The sequence below is a fragment of the Ictidomys tridecemlineatus genome, chromosome 6 (assembly GCF_052094955.1).
Source record: "Ictidomys tridecemlineatus isolate mIctTri1 chromosome 6, mIctTri1.hap1, whole genome shotgun sequence".
NCBI classification, from domain to species: Eukaryota; Metazoa; Chordata; class Mammalia; order Rodentia; family Sciuridae; genus Ictidomys; species Ictidomys tridecemlineatus.
The window spans coordinates 65,499,046-65,519,351 of NC_135482.1; the positions used below are offsets into that span (position 1 = coordinate 65,499,046).

The 20,306-nt window shown below is 44.8% G+C and overlaps 1 protein-coding gene across 4 annotated transcripts; it reads left to right on the forward strand.

The window, feature by feature from the left end:
• The first annotated feature begins 259 nt into the window (after positions 1 to 259).
• Lmbr1l (limb development membrane protein 1 like) lies at positions 260 to 18,049 on the forward strand. 4 transcript variants are annotated; one of them, XM_005324906.5, is made up of 17 exons: positions 263 to 653; positions 4,229 to 4,313; positions 6,468 to 6,501; positions 7,734 to 7,873; positions 8,046 to 8,149; positions 8,973 to 9,096; positions 9,739 to 9,807; positions 9,953 to 10,017; positions 10,580 to 10,652; positions 10,744 to 10,827; positions 10,924 to 11,000; positions 12,130 to 12,207; positions 12,354 to 12,427; positions 12,869 to 12,959; positions 13,060 to 13,126; positions 17,088 to 17,249; positions 17,453 to 18,049. In XM_005324906.5, exons 1-17 carry the CDS (start codon positions 582 to 584, stop codon positions 17,518 to 17,520), a joined length of 1,467 nt encoding a protein of 488 aa, XP_005324963.1. In that variant the 5' UTR covers positions 263 to 581; the 3' UTR covers positions 17,521 to 18,049. The 4 variants fall into 4 exon arrangements, with proteins under 4 accessions (XP_077870873.1, XP_077870871.1, XP_077870872.1 ...); XM_078014747.1 differs by lacking the exon at positions 13,060 to 13,126 and having other exon boundaries at positions 260 to 653; positions 17,172 to 17,249; XM_078014745.1 differs by lacking the exons at positions 8,046 to 8,149; positions 8,973 to 9,096 and having other exon boundaries at positions 262 to 653.
• The last annotated feature ends 2,257 nt before the right edge of the window (positions 18,050 to 20,306 follow it).

The following is a 20,306-nucleotide window of genomic DNA, read 5'->3' on the forward strand; positions in this document are numbered from 1 at the left end:
ACAAACAAATAACAACAACATCAAACCCCTAAAATCTTGGCCGCTATTGAAGTCAGGAACCCCCACCTCTCTACAGTAGGAGGTGAGAGAGACTGTTGCTTAGTTTTAAAATGAGTTTAGGTAGGCCCAAAACGTCCCGCCTCCTTCCTCAGACGAACCTATCAGCGCTCCTCTAGCTGTGAGCGGCAGCTCCTCACAGGCCAGTGAGTTCCACTCTCTGGAACGAGCCCGCCTATCACTTGTGTCGTCACTCAGTCTCTTAAAAAGATAGGACTAAACTTGGCGCTTCCTCTAAATTAGCCGGGTGGTTTGCATAGAAACGTGACCAGGGCCCGACCTTAAAGGGGAGGGAGCAAAGAGGGGCCGGAGCCCTTTAAAACGAGGCGGACTAGTGCCTGCCCCTTTAAGGGCGGGGCAACCCGACGACTGAATCTGAGCCCCAGATTACCCCGAGTTTCCGTCACAGGCAGCGAGGAAAGGCTCCTTGGCTGGGTCCGGGTGCTTGGCGGCGGCGGCCTCATCCCCCGCTCGTCCTCCCCGGGCCCGGAGACACCCCCTGCTCCAGTCATGCTGAACAGAGTATGGAAGCAGCTGACTACGAAGTGCTGTCTGTGCGGGAGCAGCTATTTCACGAGAGGGTCCGCGAGTGCATCGTGAGTGCGGGACCTGGGCAGGAAGGGGTCGGACCAAGGTGGGAGGGGTACGGGTGTTGTGAGGGAGCGAGAAGTTCGGGTCAGGGTGCGACCATCTGGGCTCAGAGCGCCCTCAAGCCCTGCTTGGACCAGGAGCGGGCGACCAAGGCTTCGAGCGGGAGAGAAGGGCCGGTGCCCGGCTGGTGGACCCCTAGTCAGGATGAGCTGAATCCCTGCGCGGTAAACAAAGCCGGTCGGTTTCCGTTCCTCCTCCACGCCCCTCCCCCAGGCTCCCTCCTTTCCTCCTGCGGTGCTGGCGTTTCTGGCCGTGGGTCTTCCTAGTTCTGGCGGTGGGTCTTCCAGCGTCTGGCGAGTTTGCCTAGTTTGATGGAAAGGGATGCGTTTGATTCAGGCATAACCCTGAATTACGTGTCCTCAAACTGGGTAGAGGGCTGATGTTGAATGAAGAGGAGACGTCGGCACATTGAGTTAGATTCTGGGAAAGACTTGGCAGGTGTAGTGGGGGACTTGATAGGTGGTCTCCCACTTTGGAAGAAGGGACGCTTACTGGGAGGGATTCTGAGTTGTAAAGTGTTTCCCCTATTTTCTCGCCACACTGGTGTTTTTGTTTTTGTTTGGTGTGAACGTGTGTCCAAGTGCTTGTGCTCGGAATTGAATACAGGGCATACCAAGCACATGCTCTACCACTGGCCACACTCTCAGCCCTTAATTGATATTGTTTTTCTTTCTTTTTCTTTTTTCATTTTTCCCAACCTCCTGTCCGCCTTTCTCTTCTCTCTCTTTTGTACTGGGGATTGAACTCAGGGCCTCCATCGTACTGAAAAGCTCTCTATTACAGACCTACATCCCCAGTTCTTTTTATTTTATTTTGAGACAAGGTTTTGCCAAGTTCTGAGTTGTTCAGGCTGGCCACAAACATGTCATCCTCCTGTCTCAGCCTACAAGTAGCTGGGACTACATGCACTCACCCTGCCCCTACTTATTAGTGTTTCTTTGAAACCCTGAAATTTGGATTCTCAGCTTCCTAGCCATTCAGGAATTGCCCTTGTGAGTGGCTCCCACACTTTTCTTGAGTGCACTTGGCCACTGTTCCCTATTTCTCATTGCACCTAAAGCAAAACTGAATTTACCACACAGACATGTACTCCTTACTTTGGGGCTAGGGACACCCAGGCCTGTTTTGAATTCTCATCTTACTCTGTGTTTCTTCTCCAGGGGTTTCCAGGATATCCCTTCTTACCAAATATTAAGTGAAAAAGGAAAGGTTTGGAGGCACAGAAAGAACTGTTAGTGAGTTGGGGTAATGGATACTGATGGAGTAATTTTTTCTTAGGCTCTGTATTAGGCCAACTTGGACATCCTCAGATTGGAAAAAGGGTAAAGTGAAACAGGATACAACTAGGTCTGTCTTTTTTCCCAAGGATTGGAAAGTAGGAAGTATATTAGTGCCTGTGTGGGACTCCAATAAAAGTCTGCTCCCTTGTGTGTTGCTTTGGGCATATTTTGGAGGCATGCCTAAGCCTTGAGACAACGTAGAAACAGAGGCCCACATTCCTGGAGAACAGGGAGGGATGAGACCTTGGACCAAAGCAGCCTTCTGGATGGTCTCTCCCATCCTTTAGTGTCATTAGATGAGGGCATCAATGCTGGCCAAGGGCAGCCTGAAGGCTTCTGGTCCCTCCCCCACCTGGCTCCCATCTAGAGGCTAGAAAACAGCCTTTCCTCTGCCAGAACTGCGTGGAACTCCAGCCTGACCTTTTGAGCCCTCCCACCTTCCTGGCTATTACGCAAGCCCAGGGTAGAGCACTAGGCTGTAAAAATCCTGCAACTATAATCCAAGTGTCTCCTTCTAGTCTGACTCCCTAGTGTCAAAAGTTACAACTTTGTCCTAGACCAGTAGCTTTCTTGGGTCACTTCCCTCCTTGTGTAGAAAGCTGTATGCAGCTTCCCGATAAAGTCAGCTTCCCTTGGGGATTGGCTGAGACTGATCTTGTCTTTGCCTCCCACAAATGCAGTAACCTCTTGGGATTCTCTGACCTTGATTGTGGATCCAAGCTAACCAGTGACTTCTCTTCTGGCATTAGCAACTGACTTGGAGCAGGGTAGGGATGCAGTGCATGTACTGATTAACCTGGCCAAGTTCTGCCATAACTATGAGTTGGAGGTCCAGCCATTTAGGGATGTGGGATAGTCCCTGAGGGGCCCTGGAGTTGGAAGTCACTTCAGATATATTCCAGGGATTTACTATCTAAAGCTACTGCTACTGGCTCAAAAAACATTGTAGATGTTGGGATCCAACTAAAACCTACTCTTTTTTTTTTAAAATACTTTATTTATTCATTCATTCATTTTTATGTGGTGCTGAGGATCGAACCCAGTGCCTCACATGTGCCAAGCAAGTGTTTTTTGCTACTGAGCCACAACCCCAGCCCCTAAAGCCTACTCTTTTTTTTTTAAACATAAATTTTTTTTTTTTAAGAGAGAGAGAGAGAGAATTTTAATATTTATTTTTTAGTTTTCGGCGGACACAACATCTTCATTTGTATGTGGTGCTGAGGATCGAACCCGGGGCTGCACGCATGCCGGGCGAGCGCGTACCGCTTGAGCCACATCCCCAGCCCCCTAAAGCCTACTCTTAATTAAATGAGGATTATCCAAAGTACATGTATAAAGACATAGATTGAGTGTCAACCTACTTTATATACAAACAGAGATATGGAAAATTATGGCATATATGTATAATAAGAATTGTAATGCAAAAAAAACAAACAAAAAACAAAGTACATGTATATAAAGACATGAATTGGTGTGAACATACTTTATATACAAAGATATGAAAAATTGTACTCTATATGTGTAATAAGAATTGTAATGCATTCCGCTGTTGTGTATTTAAAAAAAATAAAATCAATTTTAAAAAAAGGCTGAGAATGTAGCTCAATAGTAGAGAATCCCAGGTGTTTGATCCCTAATGCCATTAATTAATTAACTAGCTAACTAACTAAATTAATTAATTAAAAAAAAAGATTAAATGAGACTCTGGTTTTGTCCAGAGCAGACTTAATCTTTCAGGGCCCCTGAGTAAACAAAGAGTCTGAGTTCCAACTTTATCTATAAACATGATTCCTATATACTCTCCTGGAGCTTGTTGGCTCAAGACACCAGCTGGAGTGGGATAAAAGTGGAGTGCCAGATCAATGTACACATCTTCATCTCCTCAAACCTGCTTCTCTTTCTAGTAATGTACTCAGAGTATATTCCCTCTGCATGCTTGTGGACTGTTATAAGGGTGTGTGTGTACATCTCTACATCTCTAGGTTTTTTTTTTTTTTTTTTCCTTGTTTGCCAACAGAGTTGGGCTGAAGTTATTTTCTCAGCAATTCTTATAGGGCAGAGCAAGGTGCATGGGACAGCTCTTTGGTCCTTTCTAGAGCCCCCCTGAGTTTCTGACTTAAAGGAAGTACCACTGAAAAAGAATACCAGGAGGTATGACCCCAAAGAATTAAGAGGCTGTTGGGTCTGTGGAATGTATAGAGATTAGAGCTTCTCATCCCAGCTCATTTTTTTTGCCACAGATCTCAATACTTCTGTTTGCGACACTCTACATCCTCTGCCACATCTTCCTGACCCGCTTCAAGAAGCCTGCTGAATTCACCACAGGTATTTGCAACTTCCCTTCCTTCTGCCACAGTTCCTGTTGTCATGGAGTCAGCCTCAGGGGAATGAGCAATGGTCTCTGCTGGGAAAGGAGAGGTGGCTATGATGGGCTGTTCTGGAGACATTGCCTCTTCATACTTTCTTCACAGGCAGGGCCAAGGTGATGTGGTAGGAAGTGTCTGTAAGCTGCTGGGCAAATCATGTAGCTTTCCTAATTCTCAGTTTCTTATAAAATGGGCATAACAATGTATTTCCTGACCACTGTCATTGTGTAGACCAAATTAGGACCCTTCATGAACCTGAAGTGGGCAATAGCAGGATGAAATGAATGTCATCATGGGCACATGCTATGCCATCTCTTCTTGTTCTCTAACACTCAGGACCAAAGACCTCCCTAAACACTGGGGCCCCAGGACCTAGTAATGGTAGCCTTTGTCTTTATAGAGTGGCTAAGCGTACTTAGACTGTAGCTTTCCTTTCTATAGACATCTTATTGGAAAGAGGGACACACTTGCCTTGATTTCTTTTTTTTTTTTTAATTATTTTTTTATAGTTGTAGGTGGACATCATGCCTTTATTGTATTTATTTTTGTGTGTGTGTGGTGCTGAGGATTGAACACACACGCTAGGCAAGTGCTCTGCCACTGAGCTACAGCCCCAGCCCACATTTGCCTCAGTTTCTAGCCTCAGCCTGCTGAGATCATCCCATCCTGGCCTCAGCCTTTTCTCCCCTCAGGATGAGCCACCACCCAACAAGTGAACTACCATAATGTAATTCCCTGGGGGTCTTTATAAACCTCCCCTTCTCTTTTTTACTTCTCTTTCCTTCACCAAACCAATGATGTAACCAGCTTCACAGATCTGTTTAGTGTATTTACATAGAGGAACCTGTGATGGGAGAGATTCTGGGAGGAGGGAGAATTAGGGAAATTTCTAATATATATTTTTTCTACCTGAGAACATTGAACTTTTAAGTTGCCACCTTAGCTGGAGAATATGATGTGAGATTCATAGTGTGAGGGTCTCCCTTATAACCTTCTTTCCAGGGTGGGCATGGGGATGCAAGCCTATAATTCTAGTGGCCCAGGAGGCTAGGAGGATCATAAGTTCAAGGCCAGCCTCAGAAATTTAGGGAGGTTGTAAGCAACTTAGCAAGATCTTGTCTCAAAATAAAAAAGGGCTGGGGATGTGGCTTAGTGGTTAAGTGCCACAGTCTGGCTGGGCACAAATCACCGAGCCTCCACAAAGCACTTGTCAAACAGGAAGCTTTATTTCCTGAACTCCACCAGCATTCCAAGCACACTTCCCGGGAACTCTCCCACGCCCCCTCCCTCCCCCACCCCCCTCTCTCAACCCCAGGAGAATTCAATGGGAATCCCAAAGTGGTGGGAATCCCAAAGTGGTGGGTGCCTGAGGCAGCAGGAACTACCCTATTCCTGGAGCCACCCTATTGCTGGACATCAGGGGTCCATATACAACTCTATACACAGCCTGTCCCAATCCAGCATCATCCAGTAACAGCAATTATAACTTCATTATCATCATCTTAATGGCTTGCTGGCATCACCTCTTAACCACTCCTTCTGGTGCCATCCTGACTTGGCTGTGGCTCTCAGCAGTTAAGCATCTCTGGGTTCAATCCCTGGTACCAAAAACAACAAAAAACAAAACTTTTTTGGGTGCAGTGGTGCATGCCTGTAATCTCAGTGGCTCAGGAGACTGAAGCAGGAGGATTGAAACTTCAAGGCCAGGACTAGGACCGTAATTCAGTGGCTAGAGTACTTGCCTAGCATGTGTGAAGCACTGGGTTCAATCTTTAGTATCACATAAAAATAAACAAATGAAATAAAAGCATTCTGTCCATTAAAAAAAAAAAAAATCAAGGCCAGCCTCAGCAATTTAGTGATGCCCTAAGCAACTTAGCAAGACCTGTCTCTAAATAAAATATAAAAAGGGCTGGGAATCTGGCTCAGTGGTTAAGTGCCCTTGGGTTCAATCCCCAATACCAAACCAAAATAAAACAAAACAAAACCTCCCTTCCAGCTCTGCCTCCATTTAGGGAGTAGGGAAGGGGGCAGGGGACACATTTTAACCTTGTTGGCTCCAAGAGATGTCCACTGATGTCCTACCCCTTCCCCATGTCTCTTTCTCTTGCAGTGGATGATGAAGATGCCACAGTCAACAAGATTGCGTAAGTCATTGCTTCTGAATCTGACATCAGCGACCTTTAGGAGCTGATCTTGAGGGTGCTCCTAGATCAGTGGAAGAAAGGGAGGGTATCACCCAGTGGAAACAGTTCCTGCTTCCATCCCATTTCTGGCTTCTTCCGGCTTTATCTCATCCTAGGGACGCTTAGGAAAGCTGCTGTTCCTGTCTTCCTGGTTAGGCCAGGATCTTCTGAGAGTCTCATGGCCAGAAACTATTGGCTGGGATCTGAGTCACTGGAACTAGCTCTAGCTTGGCTTTACCTCCTAGTGGCCAGTGATGGGGGAGTAGAGTGGGGAGTGCAGCTGATGGAAACAGGAGGGTATAGGAAAGATGGAAACACCTGACAGAGAATGCTGGCTTCTGAGAGGAAGGCCCTTACAATAGACTGCTTGTATTCACTAACATATACAGAGAAAAATAGAGAGTAGACTCCTCTGGGTTAGCAGATTAGAAGGCACCCTCTCCACTTTGCTTTCTCCTCTTGATGAACCAACTAGAAAAAGTGGCCCTTTTAGCTGATGTAGTTTGGGGCACAGGTCTTGGTTCTGAAGTTGGGTTGTAGCTTTCCTTTGTCCGTCTTTGCACTAGTTGTTCCTCCTCCTCCTCCTCCTCCTCCTCCTCCTCCTCCTCCTCCTCCTCCTCCTCCTTCACTGAGCCACATCCCCAGCCCTATTTTGTATTTCATTTAGAGACAGGTCTCACTGAGTTGCTTAGCACCTCACCTTTGCTGAAGCTAGCTTTGAACTCGAGATCCTCCTGTCTCAGTCTCCCCAATCTCTGAGATTACAGGCATGCACCACCATGCCTGGCTTGCACTAGTACCTTCTTGAAAGGCAGATCCATTCTAGGCTGAAAGAGGCTAGTCCAGAAATTCATGTCCTTTAGCAGAGAAAATACACCCTTAGCTTTGGCATTATGCCTGGCACACCCTATAGGCCTGTATAGAAGGACCACATTCCTGGGGGCAGCCTAGGAAAATGACATGGCAGGTCACCATGTGTCCTTGAATGCCTGAGGTTATGCCCATTACATGTGCCAAGGCTTCCTTGGAGTGTAAAGGGCCAGGGTCATGTGGCAATAAATAGGGCCCTAGTTGGACAGTTCCTTCCCTAGGTCTCTCATTGCTATATCTGGTTCTAGAAGCTACAGGTGCCCTTTGGGGAAAATGGGGCTCTTGAGGAACTAAGCAATAACACTGTCCCCTTCTCTGCCCAGGCTTGAGCTGTGTACCTTTACCCTGGCAGTTGCCCTGGGTGCTGTCCTGCTCCTCCCCTTCTCCATCATCAGCAACGAGGTGCTGCTCTCACTGCCACGGAACTACTACATCCAGTGGCTCAATGGCTCCCTCATCCATGGTGCGTGGCTGCAGGTTGTAACTTGGGACTGTGAGTGGGGTAGATAGGCCAATATAGGAAACCTCAGGCTAATCAGTCATATGTCACCCCCGCCCCTAACCTATTACAGGGCCTATTCCCTGTGTGTTGTCCCCCTTTACTGACTACCTCTACTTTTCCTTTTTGGCTCTAGGCCTTTGGAACCTCGTTTTTCTCTTCTCCAACCTGTCCCTCATATTCCTCATGCCTTTTGCATACTTCTTCACTGAGTCTGAGGGCTTTGCTGGCTCCAGAAAGGTGAGTAGGGATATAGTAGTCAATCTAGGCAGGAAGCAGAATTTAACTCCAATGGGTCAGCCCAAGATTCTTTAATGAAGACTGTTTTCACAGGTTTAGTAAGAATAAAGGTAATGGGTTGAGGTTGTGGCTCAGTGGCAGAGCACTTGCCTTGCACATGTGAGGCACTGGGTTTGATCCTCAGCACCACATAAAAATGAGTAAACAAAATAAAGATATTGTGTCCATGTAAACTAAAAAATATTTTAAAAAAAGAAAAAAAGAGTTAAGGTAACGATCAAGTAGTCTGAGGCTGTAGTGACCAAAGTCATTACCACTCCAGGCCTTATGGGATTAAAGGGAGGAAATAGTTTTTAGATAGTTAAAGTTGGGAATGTGAGGCGACTTAGCAGAGGAATTCTTGTCTTAACGTCCTAGCCTGTACTAAAACCAGGGTGCCAAAGGTGTGAGAAAACATGGGGAAAAAAATCCCTGAACTGTTTTTCTAACTACCTTCTACTCTCTTGCCGATTCCTTCATTGGGCAAGCAGAACTAGAAGCCAGAGAGCAGAGATCTTATATAATACAAACTTCAGAGTTCATCTTTTCATGGCAGACAAAGATGAGGAATTGATCTAGGGAGAGAACTTGCAAATGAAGTATATCCAGAATACAGGGTGACCCCAGACGGGGGAGTGGGAGGGCAAAACAACTCATCAGAACAAGAGTGAAACATTCCTGTCTTTAGTCCTCCGATCCCAGCAGCCATTTCTGATATCTCCTTCCTTTCCCACATGCTTTGATGTTGATCCTCCTCTACTTCACATGCTGCTTTCTCCTATAGGGCGTCCTGGGCAGGGTCTATGAGACGGTGGTGATGTTGATGCTTCTCACTCTTCTGGTGCTGGGCATGGTATGGGTGGCATCAGCCATTGTGGACAACAAGGCCAGCAGGGAGTCTCTGTATGGTGAGAAGCCCAGCTTTTTCTTCCTCTTCCTCAAATGGATTGGCTCTTCAGTTGGCTGATATTCCTGTACCTTGGAACAACTATATCCTTCTATAGTGAAGAAGATTGGCACCGCCTTCCTTAGATTGAAGTTTCAAACTGATGGACTTCCAGCTACATCCAGTCTGCAAAAGTGTTCCACTGGACCTACTCAATGATTTTTTTTTCTTTTTTCCACATTTTAAAAAATTGGTGCAGTATAGTTATACATAATAGTGGGATTTGTTGTTACATATTCATACATTCACACAATATAACAATACCCATGTGGTGATTTTAAAAATCAAATGAATCAGTTGCTAATATTTTAAAATTGGGAGGTTTCGTGTTATACAGATAATCTGACTTTGCTTGACAGGGAGAGAATCTGGCTACACTAGTCTCTGGTGATTGGGGCTAAATAGCATTTTTTGCCTTTTAAATAGGGCTTAGAATCTTCAGTTTTCTATAGTCCCCTCCACTCATTCTTCGAATGCTCAGTCAGCTCTTCTCATTTGCATTTATTGTCTAATCTCTATAAGTGTTTGTATGTACTCTTGAGGCCTATCAACCCCCAGTAAATAGGAGGAAGGAGATGAATTAACATGACTTTTTTATCCTTAGACTTCTGGGAATACTACCTCCCCTATCTTTACTCCTGCATCTCCTTCCTTGGGGTCCTGCTGCTCCTGGGTAAGTGTGCAGGATCTGGAAAGTAATTATTATAGGGTCCTTGGGCCTATAATAATATAGGTGGAAGGAGAGGGAGTAGGCGGGGGAGAAGGGGTTGGGGGGTACAGATAAGGGATTGATAGGTGACTGGCTCTTGTCTCCACAGTATGTACTCCACTAGGTCTTGCCCGCATGTTCTCAGTCACTGGGAAGCTGCTGGTCAAGCCTCGGGTATGTAGGGCTTTTGCCTGGTTTTTTTTTTTTTTTTTTTTTTTTTGGTACTGGAGATTAAACCCGAAGGTATTTAACCACTGAGCCACATTCATGTTTTATTTTGAGATAAGGTCTCACTGAGTTGCTTAGGGTCTCACTAAGTTGCTGTGATTGGTCTTGAACTCAGAGTCCTCCTGTCTCAGCCTCCTAAGCTGCTGGGATTATAGGCATGTGCCACCCTGCCTGGCATGCTCTTGCCTCTTAATCATACAGGGTGAGCTTCTCACAAAGCTGGGGCCAAAAAATGAAACAATCCTAAGGTTGTGCACTGCACAACCTGCAAAGGGCCACCGTCTTCATTCGTTTCTGTATCATATATCCCTATCATCTGGAGCTGATCGCCTGACATGGAAGGCAGAACTCAAAGCAAGTGGAAGGGATTAGACAAACCTGCTAGCCACAGGGTGGTAAATGCAAATTGAAGAAAGGACTGCAACTGTAGAGCCCTGAGATGAACAAGGTTTTCATGGAGCCCTAGATCAGGGAGCCTCTGACGGTCCTTCCCTTCCTGTGCCCTCAGTTGCTGGAAGACCTGGAAGAACAGCTGTACTGCTCAGCCTTTGAGGAGGCTGCTCTGACCCGCAGGATCTGTAGTGAGTTGTAGTTCTCCCTAACTTAGGTAGTAGATTTGTCCTGGGCAGGGGCTGCAGGACTTGGGGGCAGCATGGTCTTCTCTGCCCTCAGATCCCACCTCCTGCTGGCTGCCTCTAGACATGGAATTGCTGCACAGACAGGTCCTGGCTCTGCAGACACAGAGGGTCCTGCTGGGTATGTGTATTGGTATGGCTGGGAATACTTTAATTTCTCTAATGAGAGAAGCTACTTGTTTGAACTATTTGCTAACATCCTCTCTTATCTACACAGAGAAGCGTCGGAAGGCGTCAGCCTGGCAGCGGAACCTGGGCTATCCCCTGGCCATGCTGTGCTTGCTGGTGCTCACAGTGGGTATACTAGTGTTGGTGGGAATGGAGAGTGGGCCCTTGAGTACTTAAGTTCCCTCAGACAGGAAAAGGAGATGCAAGGACCTGGTTATTATCAATAATAGTTGCCTCTTACTGAGGTTTCTTTCTTTTTCTGTTTTTTTTTTTTTTTTTTTTTTTTTTTTTGGTACTAGGGATTTAACCCAGGGGCACTTTACCACTGAGCTACATTCTAAGCCCTTTTTATTTTTTATTTTGAGACAGGTTTCACTAAATTGCTGAGGGCCTGGCTGAGTTCTAAGTCTGGCATTGAACTTGGGATCCTCCTGCCTCAGCCTTCCAAGTTGCTGGGATTACAGGCACACGTGTACCACTGCCGCTAGCATGAGAGCTCACTTTGTGTCCCTCCCTGCACTGAATCATCAATCCCTATTTTGTGGATGAAGAAACAGAAGTATCCAGCAAGGCACTGTGTTGTATATCTATAATCTGATTCAGGAAGCTGAGGCAGGAGGATCACAAGTTTGAAGCCATCCTCAGAAACTTAGCAAGATACTGTCTCAAACTAAAGAATAAAAAATAAAAAAGGGTTAGGGTTATAGCTCAGTGGTAAAGAGCCCTTGGGTTTAATCCCTAATATTAAAAAAAAAAAAAAAAAAAAAAAGGAAAGAAAAAAGAAACAGAAGTAATTTGTCTCAAATCAGCTGCTGAGTAGTTGTGTAGGTTTTGCCCTGGGATAAGAAAAAGGTTTGAAATCTAATCCATTCCTCCCACTAGATTTAGGATTAGAGAAAGACATATCAATTTTCTTTTCCTTTCTTTTTTTTTTTTTTGCAGGGCTGGGAATCTAACTCAGGGTCTCACACATGAGAGGGTAGGCAAATGCTCTATTACTGAGCTATACTCTCAGCTCCATAGTCACTTTTTTCTAGTTAGACTTTTTGCAATCCTTCTATCTGGAAACTCTGTATCTGATAAAAATCCTCAATAGTGCTAATAATAGCCTTGAGAAGGTCTTCCACAGCTAGTTGGAAGCAGAGTTAATCTTGGAAACTGAAAATGTCAGACCAGAGTCTCTGCTTTTAGTAGTGAACTCTGGGCACAATTGTGGGCCAGGGAAGGAATGGGAGTCTGACCTTGCCTCACACAGGGCCTGTCTGTGCTCATTGTGGCCATCCACATCCTGGAGCTGCTCATTGATGAGGCTGCCATGCCACGGGGTATGCAGGTATTGGACTGCCCTTCCACTGTGCCTTTTGGGGAATGCTCAAGAAAGGTTGGGGAGATGGGCAGAAGCTGAGGACAGAGGGAAGGCTGGGTATGGTATGGTGCTGACGTGGGAATGCACCTTGGTGATGCTACTCTACCATACAGGGTGCCTCCCTGGGCCAGGTCTCCTTCTCCAAGTTGGGTTCCTTTGGTGCCATCATCCAGGTTGTACTCATCTTGTATCCTTGAAACTGCCATTGCCTTGCTCCTCAAACCTGTCCCCTGGAACTCTAAACAGAACCCCTCTGGGACTTTCTTTGTGGGATCTGGGGGAGAGTAATGCAGAAGAGGGTAAGTCTTCACCAACCTTGGGATCAGAAAGAAAAGACTTGATGTGAAGCAGGCATGGTGGCTTATGCCTGTAAACCCAGCCACTTGGGAGGTAAGGCAAGAGAATTGTGGATTCAAGGCCAGCATCAGCAACTTAAACCACTGTCCCAAAATAAAAAGAGCTGGAGTTGTAGCTCAGAGGTAGAGCATCTCTGGTTTTAGTTCCCAGTACCAAACAAATCAATTAAACAAATAAACAGGAGGGCTGGAAGAGTGATGTCCATTCCTTTTGAGATCAAGTATTCATTAATCCTTGAGAACTGGTCAGTTCTTCCTTAACCTAGTGACAGTTACCTGATGGTGTCCTCGGTTGTGGGTTTCTACAGCTCTCCATTCTTTGGGAGCCTGCGACCCAGATGGCATGACACAGCCATGACTCAGGTAGCTGGGAAAGAGGAGAGGAAGCTTCTTGGCGGCATGGGTGGGTACTAGGTGCTAGCAGCTCTGCTACCCTCGCTTTTCTTTCCCTACTCCCACCCAGATAATTGGGAACTGTGTCTGTCTCCTGGTCCTAAGCTCAGCACTCCCTGTCTTCTCTCGAACCCTGGGTAAGTAGCAAAAGGAGATAAGGGAAGTGGCCTATTTTTTTTAGTATCTATTACTAATGTCAGCAAACGTGTGTGTGTATGTGCTCGCATGCTTGTGCATGTATACATTTATAATTTTATATAAAAATTTATTTTTTAAAAATATGTGTATTTTTTTTATTCCCACCAAAAACTATGAGAAATGTTACCTATTATATAGATGGGGAAACTGAGGCTCTGTAAAGTGCCTATGCTAAGCTTTAGAGTAATATCACTTCAGAGCTCATTTTTTTTTTATTTTATTTTATTTTTGGTACAGGGGATTGAATCCAGGGGTGCTGTATCACTAAGCCACATCTCTAGCCCTTTTTACTTTTTATTTTTTTATTTTATTTATTTTTTAATATTTATTTTTTAGTTGTAGTTGGACACAATACCTTTATTTCACTTATTTATTTTTATATGGTGCTGAGGATCGAACCCAGGGTCTCGCACGTGTGAGGCGAGCACTCTACCTCTGAGCCACAACCCCACCCCCTTTTTATTTTTTATTTTATTTATTTCTTAAAATCTTTTTTTTTTTTTTAATTTTTAATACTTATTTATTTAGTTAGTTATCAGCGGATACAACATCTTTGTTTTGTATGTGGTGCTGAGGATCAAACCTGGGAAGCACGCATGCCATGCCAGCGCGCTACCGCTTGAGCCACACCCCCAGCTCTATTTCTTAAAATCTTTATTTTATTTATTTATTTTTATGTGGTGCTAAGGATTGAACCCAGGGCCTTGCACATGCTAGATGAGTGCTCTACCACTGAGCCATCCCAGCCCCTTATTTTTTATTTTGAGACAAGGGCTGACCCAAAGTTCTTTTTTAATTTATTTTATTTTTTTCTAACATTCACCAAACTCCACTGCCTTCCTCATGTACTTCCACTTCTTGGTCAGGGAGCACTGCTTTTCTCTGTCTTCCTTCTGTGATAAACATTTTTATTCACGAGCATGAGATCCTAAGTTCAATCACCCCCACAAATTCTCATTCAAAAAATAAGACACAGGCTGAGCATATAGCTAATAGCATATAGCATATACCAACTGAGGTAGAGTGCTTGCCTCACATGCACTGGGTTTAATCCCCAGCACCACAAAAAAAAAAAAGGCACAAAATGGATACGATGGTGTATACCTATAATCCCAGTGATTTGGGAGGCTGAGGTAAGAGGATTGTCAGGTTCAAAGCCAGCCTCAGCAAGGACGAGGTGTTAAGCAAGTCAGTGAGACCCTGTCTCTAAATAAAATATAAGATAGGGCTGGAATGTGGCTCAGCGGTTGAGTGTCCCTGAGTTCAATCCTCAGTAGCTCCCTACCATAAAAAAAAAAAAAAAAAAAAAAAAAAATGAGATACACCGAATCTAATGAATTCACCCAGAGCTATACACCTAGTTGGAGGTAAAGCTTTGTCTAGCTAGAATCCTTATCTCCTGAACCCTCAGATTAGTGGCTTTCTTCACATACTGGAGTGACAAATAATGTCCCCAGTCCTCCTGCCTTTAGAGATTTAGTCTAGAATTAACCAGTATAAAAATTCGAAAGTGGGGCTGGGGATGTGGCTCAAGCAGTAGCGCGCTCACCTGGCCTGCGTGCCGCTCAGGTTTGATCCTCAGCACCACATACAAACAAAGACGTTGTGTCTGCCGAAAACAAAAATAAATCATTAAATATTAAAGTTCTCTCTAAAACAAAAGAAAGAAAGGAAAAACTCATTGAGTTTATTTAAAAAAAAAAATTCGAAAGTGCTGGGCGGATTGCATACGCCTATAATCCCAGCAGTTGGGGAGGCTGAGGCAGGAGGATTGCAAGTTCAAAGCCAGCCTTAGCAACTTGGTGAGACCCAGTCTCTAAAGAAAATATAAAAAGGACTGGGGATAAGTGCTCCTGGGTTCAATGCCCAATACAGGGGGAAAAAAAAAAGTTAAAAAGTGTAGCTGTTTCACCCAGAGTACTATGGGAGCTAAGAGGTAAGAATTCCTGTTTCTTCTCCACACCATTACCACATTATCCTCTGTATAGTATAATGATTTTGTATTTCAGTCAGCTCTAATTTTTTTTTTTTTTTTGATACCAGGGACTTAACCACTGAGCCACATCCCCAGCCCTTTTTATTTTTTATTTTGAGACAGGATCTCACTAAGTTGCTGAGGCTGGCTTTGAACTTGCAATCCTTTTTCCTCAGCCTCCAGAGCTGCTGGAATTAAAGGTGTGTGCTACTGCACCCAGTTTCTATTTTGTTCTTAAAGATTATACAGATTGAGGGCTGGGGTTGAAGCTCAGTGGTAGAGTGCTCCCCTCGCATGCAGGAGGCCCTGGGTTCCATCCTCAGCACCACATAAAATAAATAAAGGTATTGTGTCCATCTACAACTAAAAAAAAAAAAAAAAAAAAAAAAAAAAAGATTATACAGGTTGAGTATCCCTTATTCCTTATCTGAAATGCTTGAGGCCAGGAGTGTTTCAGATTTTAGATTTTTTTGTGTGTTTTGGTGTATTTACATGGATTTTACTGGTCTGGAATATCTAATCTAAATCCAAAGTGCTTCAACAGCTGAGCACACCCATAATCCCAGTGATTTGGGAGGCTGAGGCAGCAGGATCACAAGTTCAAGGCCAGCCTCAGTAATTTAGCAAGGCCCTGTCTAAAAATAAAAAGAGGACTGGGGCTGTAGCTCAGTGGTAGAGCACCTTTGTGTTCAATCCCTGATACCACAAAAACAAAGAAAATGCTCCAACAGTTGGATTTTGGATTTGTGGATTAGGGTCTGCACTCTATTGTACCATTTGTATTTATGATATGGGATTTTAGTAGGAAAGTAGTCTTGTGGGTTCACCAATTAGTTCTTTTGAATGTAGGGAAGAGTAAGTGGGAGGTTCTGATTTGTGATAATATTATTAAGTGCTAGATAGTACCTGGCACATATATGGCTTTATATGTGTCATCTTGTTGGGTGGGTTTTTTTTTAATATTCATTTTTTAGTAGACAGTACTTTTATTTTATTTATTTATTTTTATGTGGTGGTGAGGATCGAACCCAGTACCCACCCCCACCCCCGCCACTTTGTTTAATTCTTTTTTTTAAAGCTTTTTTTTTTTTTTTTTTTTTTAAGAGAGAGAGAATTTTAATATTTATTTTTTAGTATTTGGCGGACACAACATCTTTGTTTGTATGTGGTGCTGAGGATCGAACCCGGGCCGCACGCATGCCAGTCGAGTGCGCTACCGCTTGAGCCACATCCCCAGCCCCTTGTTTAATTTTTTTTTTTTTTTAAAGAGAGAGTGAGAGAGGAGAGAGAGAGAGAATTTTTAATATTTATTTTTTAGTTCTCGGCGGACACAACATCTTTGTTGGTATGTGGTGCTGAGGATCGAACCCGGTCCGCACGCATGCCAGGCGAGTGTGCTACCGCTTGAGCCACATCCCCAGCCCATAATTCTTAACAATTGCATTCTTTCCTCTGTTTTGCAGTTGAGTAGAATGAGGCACAGAGTTTAAGGAGCTTGTCCTAGAGCACACAGAAGTTGTTGGGCTGTGAACCAAAGCAGACTGATCATAATCTAAGCCTTTAGCTACCCCCACTGCTCTGTGTACTCAAGAAAATTTGGTGACCAGCTGGTAGATTCTTAGCCTAGGAACAAGTTGCAGACCTGGGAGCTCCTAAGGACACCTGAAGCCAGAGAGACCCCATTGGAGAAAATAAGCCAGACTCTGGAAGGAAAACTAGAGCAAGCGTAGCTGCTGATATTTCCTTCAACAACCTTGGACTGGCCTCGGAACAGAATTTGAGAGGTGGTAGTAATACATGCATAGGAGAGGCCAAACTATCAGTTGCAGTGTTGAGATATGGCCACCAGGAGGCAACAAAAAGTTGGGATTGCTACAGGAGAGGGACTGAAAAACCCCCTTCTCATCCTGGCCTTTGTACTTCAGGGCTCACTCGCTTTGACCTGTTGGGTGACTTTGGACGCTTCAACTGGCTGGGTAATTTCTACATCGTGTTCCTCTACAATGCAGCCTTTGCTGGCCTCACCACACTCTGTCTGGTGAAGACCTTCACCGCAGCTGTGCGGGCAGAGCTGATCCGGGCCTTTGGTGAGAAGGCGTGGGAGGTGCAGGCTGGTAGGGTGGTTATATGATAGGGCTCTAGACCAGGAGTCATTCCTGCTGGGGGAGGGCTTGCTTCTTGTTTTCTATGTAACATATCTCATCCACCCATTTTGTACCCTGGTTGTTTTATCCTTGAGGGACTAGAACTAAGCTGTCCTTCTGATTGTGTACCTCCCCCACTTCTCCAGGGCTGGATAGACTACCGCTGCCTGTCTCCGGTTTTCCCCGGACATCCAGGAAGACCCAGCACCAGTGACCTCCAGCTGGGGATGAGAGGGAGAAAACTGGACACTGCCATCTGCTTCCTAGGCCTGGAGGGGAGCCCAAGGGTGGTTGGACCTCAGGACCTGGAATCTGAAAGGGTGGGTGGTAGAGGGGAGCTGAGCCATCTGCACTGTTGCATAATCTGAGCCAGAGTTTGGGACCAGGCCCCTGCTTTTCCAGACTTAACTGTGGCCTCAGCATAGGGTGGGGCTGGTTGACTGGATCTGGCTCCTGGTCCCAAATCCGTTTACACATCAATCTGCCTCAATGTTGTTCAGGGCCATGCCTGTAGTCATGTTTACATGATTTGATGTGCAATAGGGTAGGGAGGGGTGGGAGGGACTGGGCAAGGGGCAGGCTTGAGAGGCAGATTGTTTCCCTTGCCTCTGTCCCAGCAAGCCTTAGCACTGTGCTATCCTAGAGGGGCTTTGGACCACTGGAGAAAATGGGGGCATAGGGTGAAAGAGGCTGCACCCATCAGCAATAAAGTTGATCCCAGGGTTTGCTTTGGTTTTTTTAAAGAGCCTGTCTCTGTGACTATTTGAACAGCCTTGCTCCCACCAGTCCTGAGTCTACCATCTGAGAAACAGAGGGATCTTGCCGCCATCTTGCCATCTTTTCCTTCCCTTCTATCTGCATTCTCAGTGTTATTTTGGTACATAGATCTAGTATTAGGCCATATAGTTGAGCAGTGGGAAGCTCCTCTTCCTTTTGCCTTGCTTAAAACTGGCTGGTCCCGCAGGGTGCCATGGCAGATGCCTGTAATCCCAGTGGCTTGGGAGGCTGAAGCAGGAAGATCACAGAGTTCAAAGCCAGCCTCAGCAATGGCAAGGCACTGAGCAACTCAGTGAGACCTTGTCTCTATATAAAATACAAAATAGGGCTGGGGATGTGGCTCAGTGGTAAGTCACCCTGAGTTCAATCCTCAGTCTCTCCTAACTGCCCCCCCCCAAAAAAAAAGGCTAGTCCCCTGCTCTTCCTTATACTCATGACCTTGTTTCTGTACCTTTGGAATTGGGGGTTGTAGGGTATGAGCACAGGAATAAGATAACCTCCCCATATATACTCAACCTTCAGCCCTGTCCTCCCTGATGTGACAATTGGTATAGACTAAAAGAAGTGACTGCTAATGAGAGCTGTGGCACATGCCTGTAATTTCAGTATGTTTGGGAAGCTGAGACAGAAGGATTGCAAATTCAAAGCCAATCTCAGGAACTTATTGAGGCCCTAAGCAACTTAGATCCTGTCTCAAAAAAATGAAAAGGGGAGCTGAGATTGTGGCTCAGTGGAAGAGCACTTGCCTAGCACGTTTGAGGTACTGGGTTCAATCCCCAGCACCACATAAAATAAATAAAGTTTTAAAAATAAATAAATAAAAAGGGCTGGGATATAGCTCAGTGGTAAATTGCTCCTGGGTTAAATCCTTAGTATCCCTCCCCCCAAAGAAAAGTGACTAACAGGTCACATTTTAAAACTTGTTTTACTTATTTATTTTATGTGCTGAGGATCAAACCCAGTGTTTCATAGGTGCTAGGCAAGCATTCCATCACTGAGCTACAACCCCAACCCCACACTGACAGGGTTTTTTGTGTTTTACTTTTTAACTTTATTTTCATATATATATATATGTAATTTATTTTTTATGCAGTTCTGAGGATTGAACCCAGTGTCTCACTCATGCTGGGCAAGTGCTCTACCACTGAGCCACAACCCCAGCTCTCTACAGGGTTTTGATTCCTACTTCAGAAAAGAACCTAACTTCGATCTTTGTAGAGGCTTTCATTTCCTTGAAATCTCCTTGCTATGTTGGGAATCAGGGACAAAATTTCTGCTTAGATTTTTCACTGTATAACTTATGGGACAACTGTTCACTTCATAGTCAATATATAGTTGTAACTCCCCCCCCCCCATTGAACTCAGAAGCACTATACTACTGAATTATATCCCCATGTATTTAATTTTTTTTATTTTGAGACCGGGGTGTCACTAAGTTACCCATGCTGACCCCAAACTTGTGATCCTCCTGCCTCAGTCTCCCAAGTAGCTAGGATTATAGAAATGCACCACTTTCTTTCCCTCTCCATCTCTATTTATTTATCCTGGTGCCAGAGAGCAAATTCCACACCCACTCACACACACAGACTCACATAATGCTAGGCAGGTGCTCTACCACTGAACTACACTCCAACTTCCATGACCGTTTCCTTATAACTGGAAGTCTAATGTCTTGAGGAAGGGTTTTGTTTTTCCTAACATACACAAAGTTGGTGTGAGTGCCAGCTATGGAGCTAGGTGAGGGAAGGGTGAGTGTGGAATACAAAAAAGTGTAGATTCCACAAATGCTTGCTGAGCACTCTACTAACCACTTAGCCTTGGAATTACATGACAAACAAGTTTGTACTTAAATGCTTTGTCTAGTAGGATACCAGATAATTCTAACAGTTTAATAGCATAACAGTCAATTGCTGCCTCTTACAGGAACATGGGTGGGCAGTATTAGAACATCATGAAAGACTTCCCAGAGGAAGGAATTTATAAATGTTAGAAGTAGGTGAATGAAGTGCCTCTGAGATGAGATCTGAGTGGCTTGAAGTAGAGCCCGGAAGAATCCAGAGGCTACAGAAGTGCCTACCTGGAAGATGAAGGAGGATGATCATTATATTAGTCTTTTACAGAGCGGGACTTTTGATAAGTATCCCCTGTCCATCAGCAACTTCAAATTGCAATTTATTCATTTGAAAAGAAATTAGAAAGTGCAAAGTTGGAAGTCCTAAACAG

Bases quoted from the DNA above. Each gene is read 5' to 3' on its own strand.
- Lmbr1l (XM_005324906.5), top strand. From the start codon at position 582: ATGGAAGCAGCTGACTACGAAGTGCTGTCTGTGCGGGAGCAGCTATTT. The intron at 9,097-9,738 runs GTGAGAAGCCCA...TTTTATCCTTAG, and splicing joins CAGCAGGGAGTCTCTGTATG to ACTTCTGGGAATACTACCTC. The intron at 9,808-9,952 runs GTAAGTGTGCAG...TTGTCTCCACAG, and splicing joins TGGGGTCCTGCTGCTCCTGG to TATGTACTCCACTAGGTCTT.